Source organism: Delphinus delphis, chromosome 17, assembly GCF_949987515.2.
Source record: "Delphinus delphis chromosome 17, mDelDel1.2, whole genome shotgun sequence".
Classification (NCBI taxonomy): Eukaryota; Metazoa; Chordata; class Mammalia; order Artiodactyla; family Delphinidae; genus Delphinus; species Delphinus delphis.
This window is the reverse complement of record NC_082699.1, coordinates 50570836-50592961: the sequence shown is the minus strand read 5'-3', so window position 1 is coordinate 50592961 and position 22126 is coordinate 50570836. Positions and strand designations below refer to the sequence as shown.

Below are 22126 nucleotides of genomic sequence, written 5' to 3'. Positions count from 1 at the left end.
TAATTTCTTTCATCAGTCAATCAATGTGATAGACCATATTAACAAATTGAAGGATAAAAGCCATATGATCATCTCAATAGATGTAGAAAAAGCTTTCGACAAAATTCAACACGCATTTATGATAAAAACCCTCCGGAAAGTAGGCATAGAGGGAACTTACCTCAGTGTAATAAAGGCCATATATGACAAACCCACAGCCAACATCGTTCTCAGTGGTGAAACAATGAAACCATTTCCACTAAGATCAGGAACAAGACAAGGTTGCCCACTCTCACCACTATTATTCAACATTGTTTTGGAAGTTTTAGCCACAGCAATCAGAGAAGAAAAAGAAATAAAAGGAATCCAAATCATAAAGAAGAAGTAAATCTGTTACTGTTTAGAGATGACATGATACTATACTTAGAGAATCCTAAAGATGCTACCAGAAAACTACTAGAGCTAATCAATGAATTTGGTAAAGTAGCAGGATACAAAATTAATACACAGAAATATCTTGCATTCATATACACTAATGAAAAATCTGAAAGAGAAATTAAGGAAACACTCCCATTTACCATTGCAACAAAAAGAATAAAATACCTAGAAATAAATCTACCTAAGGAGACAAAAGACCTGTATGCAGAAAACTATAAAACACTGGTGAATTATTTTTTACAAACATAGTGAGAAACTACTCAGCATCCAGATGAAGCATTAAGAAGGTAATAGCAATATAGGTGACTAAGGCATAAGGAAACTTAAAATCAGTGAGAAAAATAAGCAAGTTACATTAATGAGCAGTACAACAAAATTGAAATTAATAAAATTAGTATGTTTGTTTAAGCTGCAACAAGAATAAGAGTTGCAACTGAGATAAGAGTGATTATGTGCTGAAGGTTATGTTGTGTATAATAATTGTAAGGAAAACAAATGAACTACTACTCAGTAGTAAATTTTATATGTACATGTTTTTAAAATTTAAAGAAACATGTAGGCTTCCTTCAATTTACACAATACATTTTATAGAAGATGGCCTCTGAGCTTTGTTTTGAAGGTTTATGGGGAGTTTGCAGAGAAACAGAGGAACTGCAAAGGCATAAAGATGTCAGAAAGCATGGAGTTATAGGGAACCCCAAGTTATTTAGTATGAATGGACTGAAGTTTATTTGAGAGAGGGGCAGCAGGAGATGAGGCTGGAGATAGGGCTAGATAAAGAGAGAATATAGGTCATATTCCTAAGCTTAGGCATTATTTTGTTGTTAAAGGGAGACAATGAAGGGTTTTGCACACTTTAGAAAGACTATACCTGCTGCAATTAGTCGATGCATTTGAAAGAAGTAAAACTGGAAAAGTCTGGGCTAGTGAGGACACTGTGATACAAGTCTGTTAGAATGAGGACATGATCTATACAGCAGTACAATATGAATGAACTGGATAAGCTGAATTTTGAGTGGTTTTAAGGAAAAATAATCCAAATAATTTAATGATTAGATGGAAGGTGGACAGGGTCAAGGTCATTCCAGATTTTTGTCTTGGTTAATTAGATAGAAGATGGTGCAGGTGTCCAAAATAGGGAACACGGGTTTGGGGGAGTGGCTAATGAGTTCAATTTTACATGTTGAGGTAGAGAGTCTAGTGATTCAAGCTTGACAATGGGATATATGAGTCTGAGCTCAAGCAGGACTAAAGTGGAAGATATTGGGCTCTATATTATCTAGGCAGAAATTAAAATTACTAGATGAGATTATTTCACGAGAGTATATAGTGAAATAGATCTCAGTGAAACACTTGATAGAACATAAAAATTTTAAGGAGCAGGTAAACAGAGAATTCAAAAAGGAGATGATAAATTACAGCTAGACAAGAGAAAAATCATCAGGAGGGAATGGAGTTATGGAAGCCGGTGAGTAGATTGCATCAAGAATCAGGGGTGCCTAACTCACCATAGAGGGTAGAGGCATTGTGATTGAAAAGTGTCCATTGAATTTGGCATTCAAGGGGCCATTGGTGATTTTTGTAAGGCCAGAATTAGGGGTGTAAGGGTAGACACCAGATAGCAAGAGGGTTATGAATAAATGGGAGGTAAGGACAAGAGGAAAATTAAGAGTTCAGACCCTTCCTATTTAGAATGACTTCTGGGATACCATTATAGGTGAGGGGCTCATTAGAAATGCAGAATCTCAGACCCCATCCCACTACTTAGAATCTTCATTTTAATATGATCTTCAGGTGACTCATGGAGGCTTGGTTTAGATTAGACTTTCAAAAAGAATGCTGAGAATGGAAGGAGATAGGGAGGGAACTAGAGGGACAGGAACTAGAGGGACAGGAACTAGAGGGACAGGATGACAGGTGTGTGAATGTACATGAAGGCTAAGGAAAATGAGCCTTTAGATGAACTGAGGTTGAAAGAAGGAACAGAAAGCTCCTTGAGGAACAAGTGTTTTGAGGTTGAGAGCATGGGATATTGGGAGTTTGAACAGGAGGAGAAACATCTCTTCCTCTAGGAGAAGAGGTTAGGAGAGACTGAAATGCTGTAGGAGGGACAGCCACCTAATGGCCTCTGTTTCATAGAGGAAGTGGAAGGGAAGGAAACTTTGTGAGAGTGTGGGCAGTTCAATTAAATAGTGTTTGAAAATAGGTTTGGAATAATCACTTAAGGTAATGGGAGAACTAAACGCCCAAAGGAGTCACAACTTTACCAAGTGCTTCTAAAGGTTTAATTGAGACTGGAAATCATGAGTGTGAACAGACTAATCTACTTTTCCCAGTGATTTTCATGTGTGTGAAGATAATGAAATAAATAGCCTCACCTAAAAGCTCACTCCATCATACCTAGGTCACTTACAGCACCTAGTGCCCACTTCAGCCTACAGCATTTGTGCCTGTGAATGTTCATATCCAGGAAAACCGTCTCCTCTTTGAAGTTCACCCAAATTCCCCTAAATTCAATCACTCACCCTCCTTATGTGCTCCCATGGCATTTTACTTCTACTTATATGAGAGAATTTTCAGTTTGTCTTGTGTTCCAGTCCACTATGAATATACTTGTTCTCTGTCCAGATAATGAGCATTTTGGGTCGGTGATCAAATTTATTTATTTTTTTTATTACTAGAACCTGACATTGTGTCTAGAACATTCTTGAATCTCAATGAAGTGTCAGATGATTTGCACTTTTTCTGTTCCAGACTGTAACTTGAGTTCTTATTCTGTCTCTTATTTTACTTTGTGTTTCCAGGAGCCAGTATAATATGAAGACAGCTTAGATGGTAAGTAAATTGGGTTGATTGGGTGAGTGGGTGGAGGGATGGATAGACCCATGACACATGAATGAAAACTGCAGGAAATCAAAATGATCTATGTCTTTTTTTTTCCTGAGAGGTTATATTTTAAGAAAAATGCCTTTCTGCTTTCAACAAAAAATTATAAAGACACATTTTTTCCCCAAACATCAAAGAACATCAGATTATTTATATACTAATGAGAATCATGTGGGTTATATTTTTTTCAAAATTAAAGCTTTTTTGTTTAGAGTAAAAGGAACAGCCAGAAACAAGAACTGGATCCTAGCATAACAAAAACATTTGCTTATGTTTGAGCTGCCTATGTCCAAACTAGTAATAAACACGAGTCTAGTACTAAGAGAGCAACAACGCTGATCTGAGCCCCACCCCAGGAGGGGACAGTCAGAGTGCGGATGACAGCATTTCTGGTGGCAGTGGAACAGGGAAAAGGAGGCGTGGGAATTTCCATTATTGTACCTAAAAACCCCACAAAGCCTCTGCTGTAGTCTCTTCTGGACTATCAGGTTCCGATATTATTGCTTTTGTGAGGTTGAGAGTAGGAATAAGCCACTTGGAGAGGGTGCCTGGTGTGTAGACAGGGATCAGTAAAAGTGCGTTAACTGAGAGTCTCTGGGCCTCAAGACTGGGAAGTCTCACAGCAGACATTGCTGGTGCCCCGAGGCACTTTCTCTCCATAGGAAAGGCTGTTTACTGGGAAAACTTGCCATCTGTGATTCTCTATCAAGAGTTATGGGCTTTTGTGGGGGGGGGGGGGGGTTGGGGGTTTTTTTTGGTGGAGGGGGGTTGCTCTTGGGTTTTTGTTTGTTCATTTGTTTTGGTTTTGGCTTTGGTTTTGTTTCTTCTGACCAGGAAAGCATGCTCAGCTCCCACACAGGGTGACCTAGAAGTGCTGGATGGTTAATGTCTCAATAAACAGTTTACAGCAGATGACAGACTTCTGTAGATGAACACCTCAGCTTCTTTTCCCCTTGACTGAGGTAACTCTGGGATGTATTCTACACTGTATCCCAGATTCCCCAGTAGAAATAAGCTCCAGTTGCTCACATTGGCAACTAGCTTGGTAGCACACTATACGTTGTCTTATTTTCTTACATGTCTTATCTCCAATCCTTTACCAGTGCTCCTGGAATCACCTCTCAAATGAACTACTTGCCCATAACTCCTTTCCTCATGCTCTACTTCTTGCAGAACCCAAATCAAGAGAAGTCTGTATGTATCAGGTGCATTGTTAATTATTGAGAAACAGAGAGGTGCCTTCAATAAGATAAAGGCCAATTGAATGAGATCAGTCACAGAGGAGCCTCTATGAGGACAGATGGAGCTGGTGGTCTCTCAAAGCGGTCATCTAAATACCAGTAGTGAATTGTATTTTATTTCTGTTACCTTTATGCTTCCCTTTATAATGTTTTGTTAAATGTGCCAGGCTAGCATCAAATATACCATGGATAATTGAGAGAAGGATTTGTGCCCACTCTGTGATAGAGTAGAAGAATTAAAAGTGATTATCCCTGAGGCAATTTTGGGGGTGGCCCTGGGGACTGGGAAGTTCTCCAAGGGGAAGGTAAACCCAGAGTGATATGAATTAGAGCAGCTAAGTCATATTGCCCTTCCTCGTGGGAAGATGCTTCTACCACTGTAAACCTGGACTATTTCAGATTAAGGGAATCATCAGATTTCTTTAGGGTGGCCCCCAAATTAAATGCATCTTATACATTCACACAGAACCAAGTCAATGCCCTACTTCTCTATTCTGTACTATTCTTCACCTCTTCTCTATCAACATTCCTCTCACTGCCCCATCTCCATTGCCCTGCTACCTTTCTACTGCTCCAACCTCATTCCTCCCTGATTATATAGACTCAGAACATTTTTAGTCCTATAAATCATATAACTCAGTCTTTCATGTTTTTAAAAGCTCGTTTTCCATATTACTATTTCAGTGGGAAACATGTATTTGGCTTAAAACATTTCAGTATGTTTCATTGTTTTGCAACATGAAAACCTTATTTGTTTTCTCCAAGAAATATTTTATCAAAATATTTATTTCAAACTGTCACGTCCTTTTGTATTATTTTTCTGAGCTTTCTGCTCAGTGTCTCACAAGGTCAAAATCAAGGCTTCAGCAAGCTGTACCCTCACCTGGAGCTCAGGATACATCTAAGCTCACTGTTGGCAGAATGATGTTCTTGAGGTTGTAGAACTGAAGTCTCTTTTTCTTACTGGGTGTGAGCTGGTGGCCATACTTGGCCACTCTCAGGACAGATTATCTATATGCGCTTGACCTAATCACATGAGTCCTGTAAATCTGGGTCTAGAGGTCAGAGACAGGAGTGAAATCCATCACATTCACAGTCCTGGGGGTTATACTGGGCAAGTAAAACACAGGGTAAAGAATCTTAGAGGCCAGCAAAGAATTTTGCCTATCATGGATGAGAAACAAACGGTATAATAATACTCTGCTTATCAGGAAATAGATCTAGTGTTTTGGAAATGGTGCATATTCAATAAAACATTGTCATATATATAGTTAATGTCTCAAGAAAGAATCTTCAATAGAGGACAGATATCTGTAGATAAATATCTCAGGTGAATATATTTCAGAAGATCTAGGCCAACAACCTAGCCCTCATATTTACCATGGAAAATTCTCTTACCTTCTCTGAAATTGTTTCCTCAGCTATTAAACATGGATAATAATAATCTTTACTTGCTTTTTTTTCCTTTGCAGTATCATTGTCAGAATCAATGTGATAATTTAAGTATGTATTATAAGTCTCAATTCACAAGGCCAGACAAGCAAGAAATATCAGAATACTTTATATTGTGGTAATGTAATTATATAATACATTATATGATTTAATCAGCTTAATTTTATCTTCAAATCCCCATCAAATCAGCAAGGAAATCACTTCACTCACTTTGGGGGCTCCCCTACCACAGCGTAGTGTGGAGGTCCTAGAGTCTTATGCAGAGTCAAGGTCATGGAGATCACATCTCCAGTCAAACTGCACATTAGTGATCCCATTGTCCCTATGGCAACCTTCTTCATCGACTCTGGGATGCTAAAGTGCTGGGAGCTAGACCAGCAATATACTGCAGCCAGACTGTTGTAAATCACATTCCTCAAACACAAAATTCTCCCCCACCCAAGTCCTGCATCTTTTTTTTTTTTTTTTGCGGTACGAGGGCCTCTCACTGTTGTGGCCTCTCCCATTGCGGAGCACAGGCTCCGGACATGCAGGCTCAGCGGCCATGGCTCACGGGCCCAGCCGCTCCGTGGCATGTGGGATCTTCCCAGACCAGGGCACGAACCCGCGTCCCCTGCATCGGCAGGCGGACTCTCAACCACTATGCCACCAGGGAAGCCCTATTTGTAAGATTTTTAACAAGTGAAGAAAATGTTTCCAATATTTCTTAAATGTGCAGAGATTAATGTTTCAGAGTAAACACATGCAAAACACTTTCAGAAACAAAATCATTTAACCTGGAAAAACTTCTTAACATTCTTTTTCAAAATGATTTTTCCATAGCAAATATTTGTTTGAATATCAATTTTGTTTAGAATAAATACGTGATTTTTTAAAAATCCATTAGTTGTCGTACTAGTGATATCCATTTATCATCAACAAATTTGGAATACTCTTTTATGTAGAAGAATTAAAAAATGGGCAGAGGATCTGAACAAACATTTTTCCAAAGAAGACATACAGATGGCCAACAGACACATGGAAAGATGCTCAACATCCCTAATCATCAGAGAAATGCAAATAAAAACCACAATGAGATATCACCTCACACCTGTCAGAATGGCCATCATCAAAAAGACCACAAATAATAAATGTTGGTGAGGATATGGAGAAAAGGGAACCCTAGTTCACTGTTGGTGGGAATGTAAATTGGTGTAGCCAGTACGGAAAACAGTATGGAGATTCCTCAAGACATTAAAAATAGACCTACCACATGATCCAATAACTTCACTCCTGAGCATATACCTGAAGAAAGTGAAAACACATTCGAAAAGATATATGCAGCCCATGTTCATAGCAGCATTAATTTACAATAGCCAAGATATAGAAGCAACTTAAGTGTCATCAGTAGTCAAATGGATAAAGAAGATGTGGCATACATATATTTACATGTATATTATATATATAAAATGGAAAATTATATACATTTTATATATATAATGGAATATTACTCAGCCATAAAAAAGAATGAAATTTTGCCATTTGCAACAACCTGGATGGACCTGAAGCATATTATGCCTAGAGAAAGTTAGACAGAGAAAGACAAATACAGTATGTTGTCACTTATATGTGGAATCTAAAAAATGAAACAAAGGAATGAATATAATAAAACAGAAACTGACTCACAAATGTAAAGAACAAACTAGTGGTTACCAGTGGGGTGAGGGAACGGGTGGGCCAAGATAGGGTAGGGGATAAAGAGGTACAAACTACTATGTAGAAAATAAATTAGCTACAAAGATATAGCACAGGGAATATAGCCAATATTTTATAACTTTAAGTATACTCTATCCAAATATTGGATCACTATGCTGTACACTTAAAGTAATGTAATATTGTAAATCAACTATACTTCAGTAAAAAAAGAAGTGTGTAGATTAGCTTTAAGCCCAACACTTAGAAGTTTCTTTAAAGTATTTTGTGTTTCCAGTTGTAACATATTTATACAGAATATTTTTATGACTACTCCCTATCTCAATAGCCAGAAAGAGAAAAACAACTATCATATATTAACACATATATGTGGAATCCAGAAAAATGGTACAGATGAACCTATGTGTAGGGCAGGAATAGAGACATAGATGTAGAGAACGGACATGTGGACACAGTGGGGGAAGGGGAGGGTGGGACGAATTGGGAGATTAGGTTTGACATAAATACACTACCATGTGTAAAATAGATAGCTAGTGGGAACGTGCTGTATAGCACAGGGAGCTCAGCTCAGTGCTCTGTGACGACCCAGATAGGTGGGATGCAGGGGGTGGAAGGGAGGTCCAAGAGGGAGGGGATATAGGTATACATATAGCTGATTCACTTCATTGTACAGCAGAAACTAACACAATATTGTAAAGGAATTATATTCCAAAAAAAAAAAAAAAACCAAGGCATCTAGAAATAGTAGACTCTTTAAAATACTTCTTTTTTGTTTGTTTTTATTGGAGTAAGATTGCTTTACAATGTTGTGTTAGTTTCTGCTGTACAATGAAGTGAATCAGCTATATGTATACCTATATCCCCTCCCTCTTGGACCTCCCTCCCACCCATCTAGGTCGTCACAGAGCACCGAGCTGAGCCTCCTGTGCTTTATAGCATGTTCCCACTAGCTATCTATTTTAAGCATGGTAGTGTACATATGTCAATCTAATCTCCCAGTTCATTCCCACCCTCCCCTTCCCCTTGTTTTTATACAGAGTATATTCTCTAAGAGTTTATGCAATCTAAGCATTTCTGGATTTACGCACCCTTTTATCTAAATAGCTTACCTATGAAGAAATCAGGAAATGATGTTCTCTCCTCAACATTTCCCTGGAATCCCTTTGAAAAATTCCAGTGTAAAACAGCTGCTTAATCAGTGGTTACAATTCACGGTTATTTCCACAAAACGTTGTTTTTACTAAGGAAATAATTTTCTGCTAAGAATGCGCCATCTCTGCTACATCTTTCCTTTGGTGGTTTATTAAAAAAAAATAGTTCTTTGTGTATTTCATATTGTAGTCTGGTTGTGTGTCTTAGTATTTTATATGTTAGACAAAGGTAAAGATATTTATTTTTATATGTTCTGACGACTTTCCTCAGAATTCCTCATACTAAATGTGAGAGAGTCAAGGCACCAGGGGCCATCTGGATGACAAGTCTTAATTTCTTTGATTGGACATCTTTAGAATTTATATTTTACTGATTAATTTTTTATTACTAAAAAAATTTAAGTTGTATACATAGAAACAGAAACAAATGTTTTAGTGTTTCTCCCTGTGATCAAAGTCCTGTTCTACAGACCCTCTGGTGTAGCAACCCCACTTTGAAACCACTCCTCTCTCTTATAAACTCCTCCTAGGCAGGGACGAAAGTTTTAGTCATTTTGTAAACCTACATCCAAGTTCAGTGTTTGGCACAAGCTAAATAGCTGTTTATGGAACTAAAAAAACCTGAAATATTAGATACTGATTAAGTTATATATACTCTTACTCTTTCAGAAGAGAAAATTTTGCCTGGTTTACTCAATTTATTTTCCAAGGTTCATTTCACTCACCTTTTAATGACACTGATTATAGATATAGCAGTGTTTAACAGTAACACAAATTTCATTACGGTGAGCTGTATTTTATTAAAGTTCTTAAGAAGAAGCACTCCCCAAATACCTGAAATCTGATTTAGAATGCTACAAATATCTGCTTTATTTAAAAGGGAGACTCTAAGCATTAAAAAAAAATATTGTACTATTTTCAGTGCCTTTTCCTGTATTTAAGGAAGAAGAGTCAAACCACAAAACCATATTGATATGTGTGCTCTCTTAGATATTTAATGACTACCACCAAAACAAATAATATTTCTTTGCTTCCACTTAATAATATTATTAGGTTTAGTCTCTGAAAACATATCTGAAATTTAAGACTTCTCCATTATTAACCACTGTTTATTGGCCTTAAATAATAGACTTGGAGCTATTAAAAAAAAAAAAAAAAAGGATAATTTCTACCTTAAGGGTTTAGGCTATGCGACTTAGACCAAGAGCTGAATGGAATTGATTCAAGGTAGAGATCCAATTTTAGCTTCATTTGTAGTTCACAGTCGCAATTATAAGGAGACAATAACCCCTAGGTTATGACACTTGAAATTCCAGATTCCACCCAGTCCATATTTATGGAGCACCCATTGTGTGGAAAATGCTGTAGTGGCACCATGGATAGCAAAGAAACAAAGTAAGCATTTTATTACAAGAAATGAACAATTCAGTTGCGACATCACTGTGTCACAACCTCAATATTATGCTAGTCACTCTGATAGGTAATTGAATGGAATATTAATAACTGAACTAACTCAAGTATTTTTATTTTTCTATGATATTAAGGTCTCATCCCTGATTCTGTCACACCCTAAATGCTGACTGCAACATATTGATGATCCTGACAAAGGTTGTTCATCATTTCCATCCCAGGTCTTTGGAATGCTAAGGCAATTTCCCAGCTTCTATTTGCTTGAAAATTCTTAGTTCCCTTCCATAAAACAGTGAGTGCGAATTAGGGCCTGGTTCCCAGAAAGCAAACTGAAACTCTCAAATAAGGAAGGAGAAAGCAAAGCTCTTCCAACATTTTTAGGAGGGTGCCTCAAAAAAAAAAGCAATAACCAATGATAAGTGAAAGGGCTATCCCCCGACTAGAGACTAATATGCATCATTGAGCAGAATATATTACTAGCAAGCATGCCAGGAGTAACTGAAGATCAGGTCTAGAAAGACAAGATTGTCAGGAAACCAGCACCAATTAAATGCACATCCCAAAATGGAAGCAATTACACTAGTGTTGCAAGAAGGCTGAGCATATATCTGGGTAGATGTGTGGAAGCCTATTTGAGGGAGTTCTGATCTGTGGCTTGGGGGAAGGAGGTATCATATTAACATTTTGGTGGACCTGGGACAAACAGCAGACTACCCAAATTTATTTTTGGAACTCTCACCATAAACAAGGCAGAATAACTACAAAGCCCAGTCCAGGGTGGGGTAGGGGAGGTGTGGCTGGGAGATCCCAGTAATAAGATGGAAAAATAGTTTTAGGAAGTCGTCATGGAAGATAAACAATGAATAACTGGGGACGGTGTTTCCCCTGAAAGCAGAGGACATTCTCATGTCCAAAACCCAGAGAGGAAGTAGTGACTTAGAAAACAAACATTCATTTGATAAGAGACAAAGCTTTCTCTTTGTGCTTGGCCTTAATTTGGAAACATGGAGACATTAGAGCACTAACTGGCAGAGTGGAAAGGGAGTTAGAAGTCACCTCCTGCAACATTTGTTTTTTTGTTTGTTTATTAATGAATACAATGAATAGACATTATGTACATACAGCCCTAGACTGGGAACAGTAACATATTCTTTACATCACTGAGGTTATATTTTTCTGGGGGAGACTTCATTGACACATAAATAATGTGACTATATCTGAGATATAGTCTCAGATAATGACGGAGGCTATTAAGAAAATAAAGTAAGGTAGGATGCGAGCATGAAGGGGCAGAGGATAAGGGGGCGGGCCATTTCAGGGAAAGTAGTCAGACAATAAGGAGAAGAGGACTTTAAGGGGACTTTAATGTGAAGAAGTGAACTAGGCAGAGCCTCTGGGGACAGAGTGTTCTAGATGAGGAAACAGCAAATGAAAGGCCCCAGAGGCAGGCATGTGCTTGGTGTCCTTGGGAGAGAAGAGGTCAGCGTGGAGGGAGTCGGGGCTGGGAGTGTCCAAGGTGGCTGCAGAAGTCTGCAGCAGCTGTGTTCTGCAGGTCTTCACAGTGTAGTTTAAGGAACTGGGTTTTTTTCCAGGCGCTGTGGGAAGCAGCGGAAGGTTTTGAGCAGCAAGCAATGTGATCTGATTTAATTCTTAAAGGTTATCTCAATTTATTTTTTTGCTTTGTAATGAGAGCTACAGCTGGATCTCTAATACCCTACATCCCTTTCTTATCACTGATATCACTGCAGCACAGAGCATATGCCAAATATTATCCTAAATATTATTCCAGAAATACATTCTTTCGCAGATTCTTTACAGAGGAAAATTTTTGAGAGATAATGAATAAAAACAATCCTTAAAGATGAATTCCATGAAGAAAAACTTTCAAGGTATAAAATGTTCCCAAAGATAGTAAATTTCTTCTGATGGTAGAAGATCTAGTAACAATGGAGTATACTTTTCTTTTGAAAAAAAAAATTGGCGCCAAAAATTCTTAAAAGATGATCAGAATCAAAATAACCCACTGGACCAGAATTCTGGCAAGAGATGGATGTTTCCTGACTCAGAATCTGTTCCTCAGTGTTCTCTCAGTCACTGTTGCCTTCTTTTTGGCACATTTCCTATTGCACATTTCCTATTACACTTTTCCTATTGCACATTTCCTATTGCACTTTCGCTGTTGTACATTCCCTATTGCACATTTCCTATTGTGAATTTCCTATTGCACTTTTCCTGTTGCGGCCAAGGACACTGCTTATTTGCCCCCAGGTCAGACACGATTATTTGTTCAAAAGGTCCCATTCTACATACTTCTTTCCTTTTCATTCAGGTCAGTCATTTGGCCATGTCTCTACTTGTCCAAACACCTAGTCAATTCTCACTACCAATAAATATAATCTTTTGATCATTTCTGTGCCTATACTAAGAACTATATTCAGGATAAATAGCAAGCTCTGGAAGATAACTTTTTTCACATACAGAGAATGGGTTGAACCCCTCCCACTTAAAGCTGTGTGATGCTGAGCAAATTACCTAACCTGTCTGAACCTCAGTTTCCACATGGGACTAATTCCTACATCATAAGACTACGATTCGGGTTAAGCGGAAAAAATGTACAAACTTATTTTACATTCCAGCACCCTATACGTGGTAGGTATACTAAATGGTAGCTTTTATTATTTAAATGGTTAAAATAACAATTACCAGTGCAGCCTCATATTTTGATTAAAAGGAAGAACACAGTGAATCTGTAACCATTTCTGGTCCCTGAACCACCTAAATAAATTCAGAAACCCACATGCAAGGGCTTATGAGAAAGGTCAAGAACTTATATGAACATGTGGATATTTTTTAACCAAAATTTACATAAATTCACCACAAAATAGCTCAGCTTCCAAATATGTATTTTAAGAATTAAACAAAGAACATGAATAATAAAATAATATGATTCAACATTTATGAAAGAGAACAATCTCTCAAGATGACTTCTCTGTGATGGTTAGTTTTACTTACATTCCTCTGTGGGCACATTTAAGTAAAATCTTACGAAACTCAAGAAATTATTTTTCCAAGGTTGGCACCTAGATTATTTTAAAATGACATTTCTTCTTTTTTGAAAGGGGTCACTTATTTTTTTCCAAAGGAGTAAAACAGTTCCTTGGCCTTTACCTCTGAACTCTTGCCTTTCCAAAAGACATCTCCAGCAATCTGCAAACCCCTCCATATGGAATGATTTAATTTGACAAAGGACAAAAATACCAATTAACTTTATTTTAATTGACTTAACTGTGTGATGTCTGGAAAAATTGATGACGCAAAAGAAAATCTGACAAGAATGTTTCCAGATCAGAGGGAAATTGCAAAACTTTTGGCTATGCACAAAATAGGCAAACTTTGGCAACATCCTGTAATAAACAGCAGGAGAAAATTGTTAAGTATGCAACAATTTATTCAGGACAATTTTTAAAAGGTTTCCATTAGATAAAATGGCCTTTTCATCTTTTCATTTAATCTTGAGTGCCTGTCTGTGTTTAGTATTCTTCACAATGAGCTACTAATTAGAACCAGACCTAGTACAAGCATCTCTGAAATTCTCCCCCATAACTGTTGACCTGTAACACCCTTGTGATTTCTACTGTGGGCCACGATTAGCCAAGCACTTGCCTTTGTAAAACCCTTCCTATATCAGTAGATTAGGACGGAATTGCAAACTTGACTTTTTCCTTAGCATAGAGTCTCCAAACCAGTCAGTATCACATCTGTCTAACATGCGAAAGTTGAGAATACTGAAAAGCTATTTGGTATAATGGTTCTGCGCTGGACTCCAGCACTGATCTAGATTTCCATTTTAATGACAGATTTTCCACTTATTATCTAGGTGACCTTGAGCCTGACAGTTAACCTTTTCAAACCTCGGTTTCTCACCTGCAAAATGGAATTAACAACATTAATTCCTCTAATTTAGATTTATACCAAGGATAAAAAATAAATCATGTAAAATGTTTAAGTACAGTGAGCATAATTACATTAAGCTTTACAGCCTTATCAGTTTAGAAGAAACAAAAGATGTTTTTACATACATTGGGTCAGATATATAACCAGATCAAAATTTTTTTGTTACTTTACAGGGTAGTTTAGCTGGAAAAAAAAAAATCAATCCCTTCTTGTAAACATTGGTTAGTTTTAACTTACGGAATATATGTGAATTTAGTTTCAGCACTTAAATCAGTCAAAATTGCTGGACCAGTTTTTGTCTGTAAACATTACTTCAGGTAGACTTGATTCTAAAATCACAAAATTTTGTCGTTTATTTGTGAAGCCTAATTCAACCACAGTCAGGGAACCGGGAATTACCAACTATAAGAAAAATAATACAGTAATTTTTGTTTAGGCTCCTCTTATTATATTTATTTATTCAGACTGGTTTACCCACTTAAAAAATTGTGAAATGGGGCTTCCCTGGTGGCGCAGTGGTTGAGAGTCCGCCTGCCGATGCAGGGGACACAGGTTCGTGCCCCGGTCTGGGAAGATCCCACATGCCGCGGAGCGGCTGGGCCCGTGAGCCATGGCCGCTGAGCCTGCGCGTCCGGAACCTGTGCTCCGCAGTGGGAGAGGCCACAACAGTGAGAGGCCCGCGTACCACAAAAAAAAAAAAAAAAGGTGAAATGATTTGTAAAGGGTTCCCATGTCTTAAGAAATTTATATATATTGAAAGGCATGAAGAAAATAAAACCACACCCCTAAAAAGAGGGAAACTCTGGGTTCCTAGGTACAGGTGACCTAAAATGATACATTCACTGTTCTCTAAAAGTCAATCAGGGAATTCCAAAGTACAGTATCTTCACACCAGACTTTCCAAAATAGTTGAATCCAATTAAGATGAGTGAAATAATTCATCTTCATGGAATGTAAAGGGGGAGCAGAAGTGATCCCAAAGGAAAAGCTTAGATGAAGTTTCTGGATGCTCTTCCAGGGATCTTCCTTCAGCAGTATCCATGAGACTTGGAGAGCTTTGGAAAGATACTTCAGAGCTGAAAATGTGCAGCACTAAAGAAGCAATTTTTACCTTTTTGACTCCTTGGTACCTCACAGAAGTGTATTCAGATGTAGCATCACTCAAGGGAAAATCAAACTTAATCACTACAGAAAACTCTTATTTCCTTGCAAGCAGTTTCATTTCTCTCTCTTCAGATGTTGCAAAATTCAGTTTAGATTTTGTGTGTCATTAATCTGAACTCTTAACTTGATACCTTGAAGCATGACATGGAAGGAAAGTTTCAAACCGAAGACTTTATCTGGCTTTATAGCAACAATTCTTCTCAATGATGGTCTGCTTTCTGAGACTTATATCTTGAAGTTTATGAATGTCAAGACAAACATGTAAGTCACGAATGCTTTTGTAGCTTGACATAATAAAAGGAGATGCTCAAAAGGTTTGGAAAATGATTAAGGCATGAATTTTACAATTCTGTGATCCCAAGTAATTTTTTTTTGTTTTTTGTGTTTTTTTGTTTTTTTTGCGGTACGCGGACCTCTCACTGCTGTGGCCTCTCCCATTGTGGAGCACAGGCTCCGGACGCGCAGGCTCCGCGGCCATGGCTCACGGGCCCAGCCGCTCCGCGGCACGTGGGATCTTCCCGGACCGGGGCACAAACCCGTGTCCCCTGCATTGGCAGGCGGACTCTCAATCACTGCGCCACCAGGGAAGCCCCCCAAGTAATTTTGATACTACAGGAAAGATGATGGCAGATTTTTTTTATGCACAAGGGACAAATGTGTCAGTATTTTCATGCTTTTAATTTGTCTAAAAGAAATAATATGCTTGGCAGAGTGCTTGATATGTTATACATACATACACAAATTTATATATGACAGAAAGAAATAAAGAAAGGAAGGAATGAAGGAAGGAAAGAAAGGGAGGAAGGGAGGAAGGAAAGAAGGAAGAAGGAAAGGAGAGGAGAGTACAGGAGAGGAGAGGAGAGGAAAGGAAATGAGAGGAAAGGAAAGGAAAATATGGGTTCAGACCATTTTCCTTTATGCCATGGTTACGAGTTGATAAGCCTTCCCTGGAAGGAGGTTTCTGAAAGACATTCCAAACTTTTACCAATGACTGATGATGTTATAGAATTCATGTTTAACCAATTTTCAGATGACACGATGTAAAGGCGGCTATCTAACCCATTGACCATCTGTCAGGTCTCTGCCTCACCACCAAAAAAAAAAAAAAAAAAAAGACAAATGGGGTGAGGAGTTGAATTTAATAGGATGTTTTAAAATTATATTTTAAATATAGAAAGGCATAGTCTCTGTATAAAACAATTTTAGAAAAATATCAAACAGGACAGAAAGCTGTAAAGTAAAACTTACAGGATTCTTTCCCCTCCTTCTGGACTCCTACTCACTTCTCAAATATAATCACTCTTCAGTGTTTCTTGACTATCCTTTTAGATATTTTCTATGTGAATATAAATAGAATATATAGATACACGTATATGTATATATGTATGCATATAGACTCACGCACTTAATTCTTGTTAACAGTTGCATAACAATCTATTAATAGTGCCTCTTTAATTTCTTATCGATTGAAATTCAGTTTGTTTATATGAAATGCTGAAAGAAACATCCTGATACACAGATCTTTGTACATTTATGTGAAGTTTCAAAACTGGACTTATTAGATCAAAGGGTAAAAATACAAGTGAGCTACTAGAAAATCCCTAGAAATACCCAAATTTAAATTCAGCTAAAAAAAACTCCATGCAAGAAATATAGATCTGAATAAAGTAGTCAAAATACAACACAACACAAAAATAAAATAGAGGTAACGAGACATAGAGGATACAGTGAAATAGTCTAACATATCATATTCGAGAATCAGGAAAAGAAAATTCAGAGAATATGGGAGAAGCAACCATTGCAGATAAAATGGCTGAGAAAGTTACAGAACCGAAAAAGGTATAAATGCTTAGATTCAGGAAAGACAGCAAATCTACAACTAGGGTTAACCTAATAAAACTACAGGACACCAAAAAAAGAAAATTTAAAAGCAAGTAGGGAGAAAAAAAATTGACTAATATAATATGGAAATAAAATTAGGCTGACAGTAAACATCCAAAGAGCAACACTGAAGGTAATGCTGAGAATTTAAACAAGAGCATAGGCAAGAAGCACAGGAATTTAAGTGAGAGTAAACTCGGTTTTAGCCAAAATTAAGAAGTGACTTCCAAAATAAACTAACATGAACTTAGACCTTACTGCTAAAAAGATAGGGACTATATTAGAATAAAGAGAAAGGGTTTAGAACTGGTGTACTATTTACATAAAATTACACTGGGAATGTGGGGCTTAGCTCTGTCGGTACCATCTTTGTTTCAAGTGAAGAAACTCAAGGTTCTGTTATTCCAGGAGCAGGTGAAGGTATTGGGGATATTTAACAGAAGTAACAGATAGAGATCATGATAGTTATTTTTAAATAGTTGTCAATTTGAATGGCTGCCACACAGAAGACTGTATGGGGTAGATTTGAACAATCGCTACACAAAATGGTAAGTAAATGTGCCCTGTACATGGGAACGACATGTGCATTGTCATATTTTGAGGAAAAATGACCTGATTATTAGAACTAAACAGAAATGTTCGAGTGAACTCTTCCAGAAGATAGTGAGATCCCTATTATTGCAGATATTCAAAGGAAAAGCTAGAACACCCTTGGCGAGTAGGCTATAGAGAGAATTTAAGAAGTATATGAAAAAAAATGAGCTTTAAGTTTTACATTAGTTGGCTTGGAAGGATTTGAGCATCCACTGAGGGTGACTCTCTGGAATAAAAATAGAAATGAGTGGAAACCAGCTTTCATAAGGTCCCATCTTACCCAGCAAAGACCTCTGCCTGGCTACACCATCCAATAATCAAAACTATCAAAAAGCAATTGTTAAATATTGGCCTCTTTTCTAAGCTTAAAAGAAAACAGGGTCCCTCCTATTTATATGGATTTTTAGTTTTAAAATCTGTTAGGTGCACTTACTCAATTTCTTCAGCCCTATGACTAGAGTCAAAGAAAAAAATATCGAAGCTCTAATGGCCAATGACAATATTGGGAGTGCAGATTTCCATATTTTCAATCCGGTACTTTGTGTTCTACAGTATATTATTTCTTTTGATAAAGTTAGATCATTTAGTGGAGCAGGGGAAAGGGCACTTTTTGAACTACTGAATCAAAATTCTATAAAGCAGAGATGGCACTAAACTTAGGAGAGCTGTTGATCGATGGAATCAGCCCTGGATTTTAGTGCTCACTCTGCCATTTACTAATTTACTAGCTGTGTGACCTTAAGCAAGTTACTTCATCTCTCAAAGCCTCAGTTTTCCTATCTATAAAACAAGGGTCATGGTAACTATCTTGCAAGGCTCTTGGGAAGTTTAAACAAGAGGGAAAAATCCTAGCTCAGTTCTAGTACAGAGTTAGTACTTGTCATGTGCTAGTTTTCTTCTCTGCAACTAATTATCGATTTGTTTTTAAACAATGAACAAAATAGTTTCACAAGACTAAGCTGCACGAGGGTAAGAACCAAATCTGGTTGTTTACCATTGCATACTCAGGGCTTAGCACAATGTAGGCCCTCAAAAATAAGCTAATATTATAATTTACCACATATAGATTATATCACTAATTTGAAAAAGATGTTAAGATTAAAATTTCCCTGCCACTTTATGACTTGAATTAGTATGCTAAAGCAATGATACTGTCTCAAAATTAGGTTAAAAAAGTAGCACTTTTGTACTTTGAATACTAGGTCTCAACAGAAGCTAAATTTTCTTATCTTCCAATGCAAGGAGGCCAAATATTCTATAGGACAACTTCTTGGGACAGGCCAAAACCCCAAGGGCCCCAACATCTGCCCAACAAAAGCTGCCTTTTAAGTGTGTATTTGTAGATGTCATTTACAAAAACCAACTTCCCATTTCAGCATGAGTCGAGGACCACGTTTTCGACAAAACCCATCTGGTTTATATTTCACTTCAAAATGTAAAACCAGGTGTCTTTCATGTGTGTTTAATTTTAGAGGGAGGGAGTACCACAAGACACGGAATGATGTGAAGTGGTTTAATAACACAGATAAAGGATACTGTATTGCCCAAATACAATCACTTCTTGTTCTTATTGTTGTTGGTATGGACTGAACTTAAATTTTCTTTCAAATTGTAAGCTTGGGATATCAGACCTGATTTTAGGCACAAATTGAGCTCACGTACATTCATAGAGGATTCATAGTAGACTGTTTACAATCAATGAGAATTCCTGAAAGTAGACCAGAAAAAAAAAAAGAGAGAGAGAGAGAAGGAGAGAGGGAAAGTGGAGTCAGAGAGAAAGATCCTTCACTATAACATCTTTATCAAACAATTAGTCATCCTTGAGGAATGTTGTTCAGTTTCTTTGATAGCATGAAATTTAAACAAAAGAATAAGTATTACACTAGTTACAGAAATCAAGCTGTCTTGGGGGAAAACTTTATGATAAATGAAAAGCAATTTCATCCTTTATACAGAGTGCTATAAAATGATTTCCATTGGGAGAATGAGTCCACTTTTAATTAAAATAGAGCACATGCTTTGAGTCCAATACAGTGTTTCCATTCTGTCTCCCCACCCCCATCATCAGAAAATCACTAATCATATACAGCTCTCCTAGTGTTAACACAGTATATGACATTTTACATGCTAAAGCAAGTACGTACCACCAAGTGACCGCCAAAGAGAGATTTCTTATTTTGTGGAATCACTAACACTCAGAAATATACTTAATTTTTCTTGGAAACGTGAATCAATAATGCTATTTCTTGAGTATCCTAAAATAGAAGTTGACATAGACATGACAGAACAGACATGTATGATCTGTGTGGAATTAGGACAATACTAATTAAGCCTATTTAATTAATAAATTAACTAACATATTTTAAAAAACTAAAAGTGTGATTTATTATAGGGCAACCAGCTCTGAATCTAAAATTCCCTTTCAAAATTGTCTTGAAACTATATATTCTGCTTTTAAGGGACAAACTTTCAAGAAATACAGTCCTTAGTTGGCAATCACAAATCCTCTCTCTGTGTTTCTTAGCTGAAAGATAACCCTTCCCAGAATGCAAAGACACAAAGGTCAAGTTTACCAAGCACAATGACTCATATCATGTTTTAAACAATACCTCTTTATTATTTTACTATGTGCTTTGTAAATAATCAATACGAAACCACAAGAAAATATGTTGGTTCAAGATATTTGTGCAGAGAGAGCTCAGATACCTTCATGCATTGGGTGACTCATGGTTACCGGATCGGGCCGGGGAGGGGCATGAGAACTCTCTGGAGCCACCTCTGGGGTGTGTCCATCAGCTTCCACTCGTAGGTTAGAGAGGTGCAGCACCATGTTTCTATGCATTAGTCATAGACCTGACAGCCTTTCAGGGAGCTCAGCTTTGTGTTCAACTCAACCCTGCAATGCCAGCTCCATGGCTTAGTAAGGATGTGACACTAAGAGATAACTTCACTACTTTGAACTTCAGTAATAAGTATTAGATAAGATAATGCATTACCTGCCCTTAGCTCACTGTCTGGTCCATAGTAGGCAATCATTGTATTAGTCGTAGTACTATTAGTATTATTTTTATTAACCCCCCAATCCAAGGTGAAGATTGTTGCTTAATAGGGCCTTATCAGAGTGCACAGGGTCAAGTATAAGCATTGTCAACCAACAAACTCAGACATTTTCAGTCATGTTGAAATTATAGAGTAAAGAAACACACTCCTACAAGCTAATTAAGATTAAGGGTCACATTTCCTCTGAAGGAAAGCGGAAATATATTGGACTTTTCTGCCTATCCCAGTTTAAAGACTAAAAGCCTTATTAAAAACAGAGTAAGTAATGACTTTTCATTAATTTGATTTATTTAGATGTAAAGAAACTGGAGAAATGCACATCCTGGACTTATTATGTATCACAAACTCCTGAACTGCAGAAAGAATGAGTAAGTATATAGTCCATACTCCAGAAGCAGGAATCAATGTTTTAAAGGTTGAAACTATTTCACTTAAACCCTAACACATGGAAAGGATTTTTTCCAGATACACAAAATAAAGTTTGATAATGGAAATGCAACACAACCCTAAGGTGAACTTGGTAGGTAAGCCAAGATTCAGGAGGGCAGAGAGTCATTTCCTTATGACTGATTCCTCATCTACCTAAGTCCCTCGGAGATCTGCAGAGCTTGTAGTAGTCAACCAGCAGCAGCTGGGTTATTAACAAAGACATTCATTGGATAAACATTTATTGAATCTCTATTATATAGCCAGACGCTATGCCCGACCGTAGAGAAACAAAGATGGCTGAGATGCTTCTGCTGCAGCCACCTTAGAGTGCTACAGCATCCAGTGGCCCTAGAAACATGCAAACGAGGAGTTACTCTACAGCATGGCCACAAGAGTTCTCAAAGAGCTGCCAGAAGGCAAGGTGCCAGGTACACCTAAGGCAGGGGCACCCCAGTCTACCCAATGGAGAAAAAAGATTTTGCTGAGGTTGTAGCACTTGAACCAGTAGATTTGGAATAACTGCCTAGGAGAGTCTTAGGGGCAGCAGTCTGTCACAAGTGGCTGGCTTGAAATTGTATTTGCATAGCACTTCATAGATTGATAAACTGTCAGGTGTTCACAGAGAGAAAATATGGAAGGGACGTGGCCAATATGCGGGCGGGGCAGTGCCGAAGTCACTCCAACTCTCTCTCCCCTCAAGTAACTTCAGCTGAGTGCTTAAAGATGAATAGAGGTAAGATTGAAATGATAAGCAAGGGCACCCCTGGCAGAAAGGCAAGACAGAAAAAGAAAATT

At 37.6% G+C, this 22126-nt stretch overlaps 1 protein-coding gene across 1 annotated transcript in view; it reads left to right on the top strand.

Moving 5' to 3' along the window:
- The window catches only part of ANGPT1 (angiopoietin 1), a 274198-nt gene extending 252968 nt beyond the window's left edge, over positions 1 to 21230 (top strand). Inside the window, exons 9-10 of the mRNA XM_060035232.1 lie at positions 3222 to 3252; positions 21197 to 21230. Coding sequence (XP_059891215.1) covers positions 3222 to 3238 — 17 coding nt within the window. The 3' untranslated portion in view covers positions 3239 to 3252; positions 21197 to 21230. The remainder of the gene's footprint in view (positions 1 to 3221; positions 3253 to 21196) is intronic.
- The last annotated feature ends 896 nt before the right edge of the window (positions 21231 to 22126 follow it).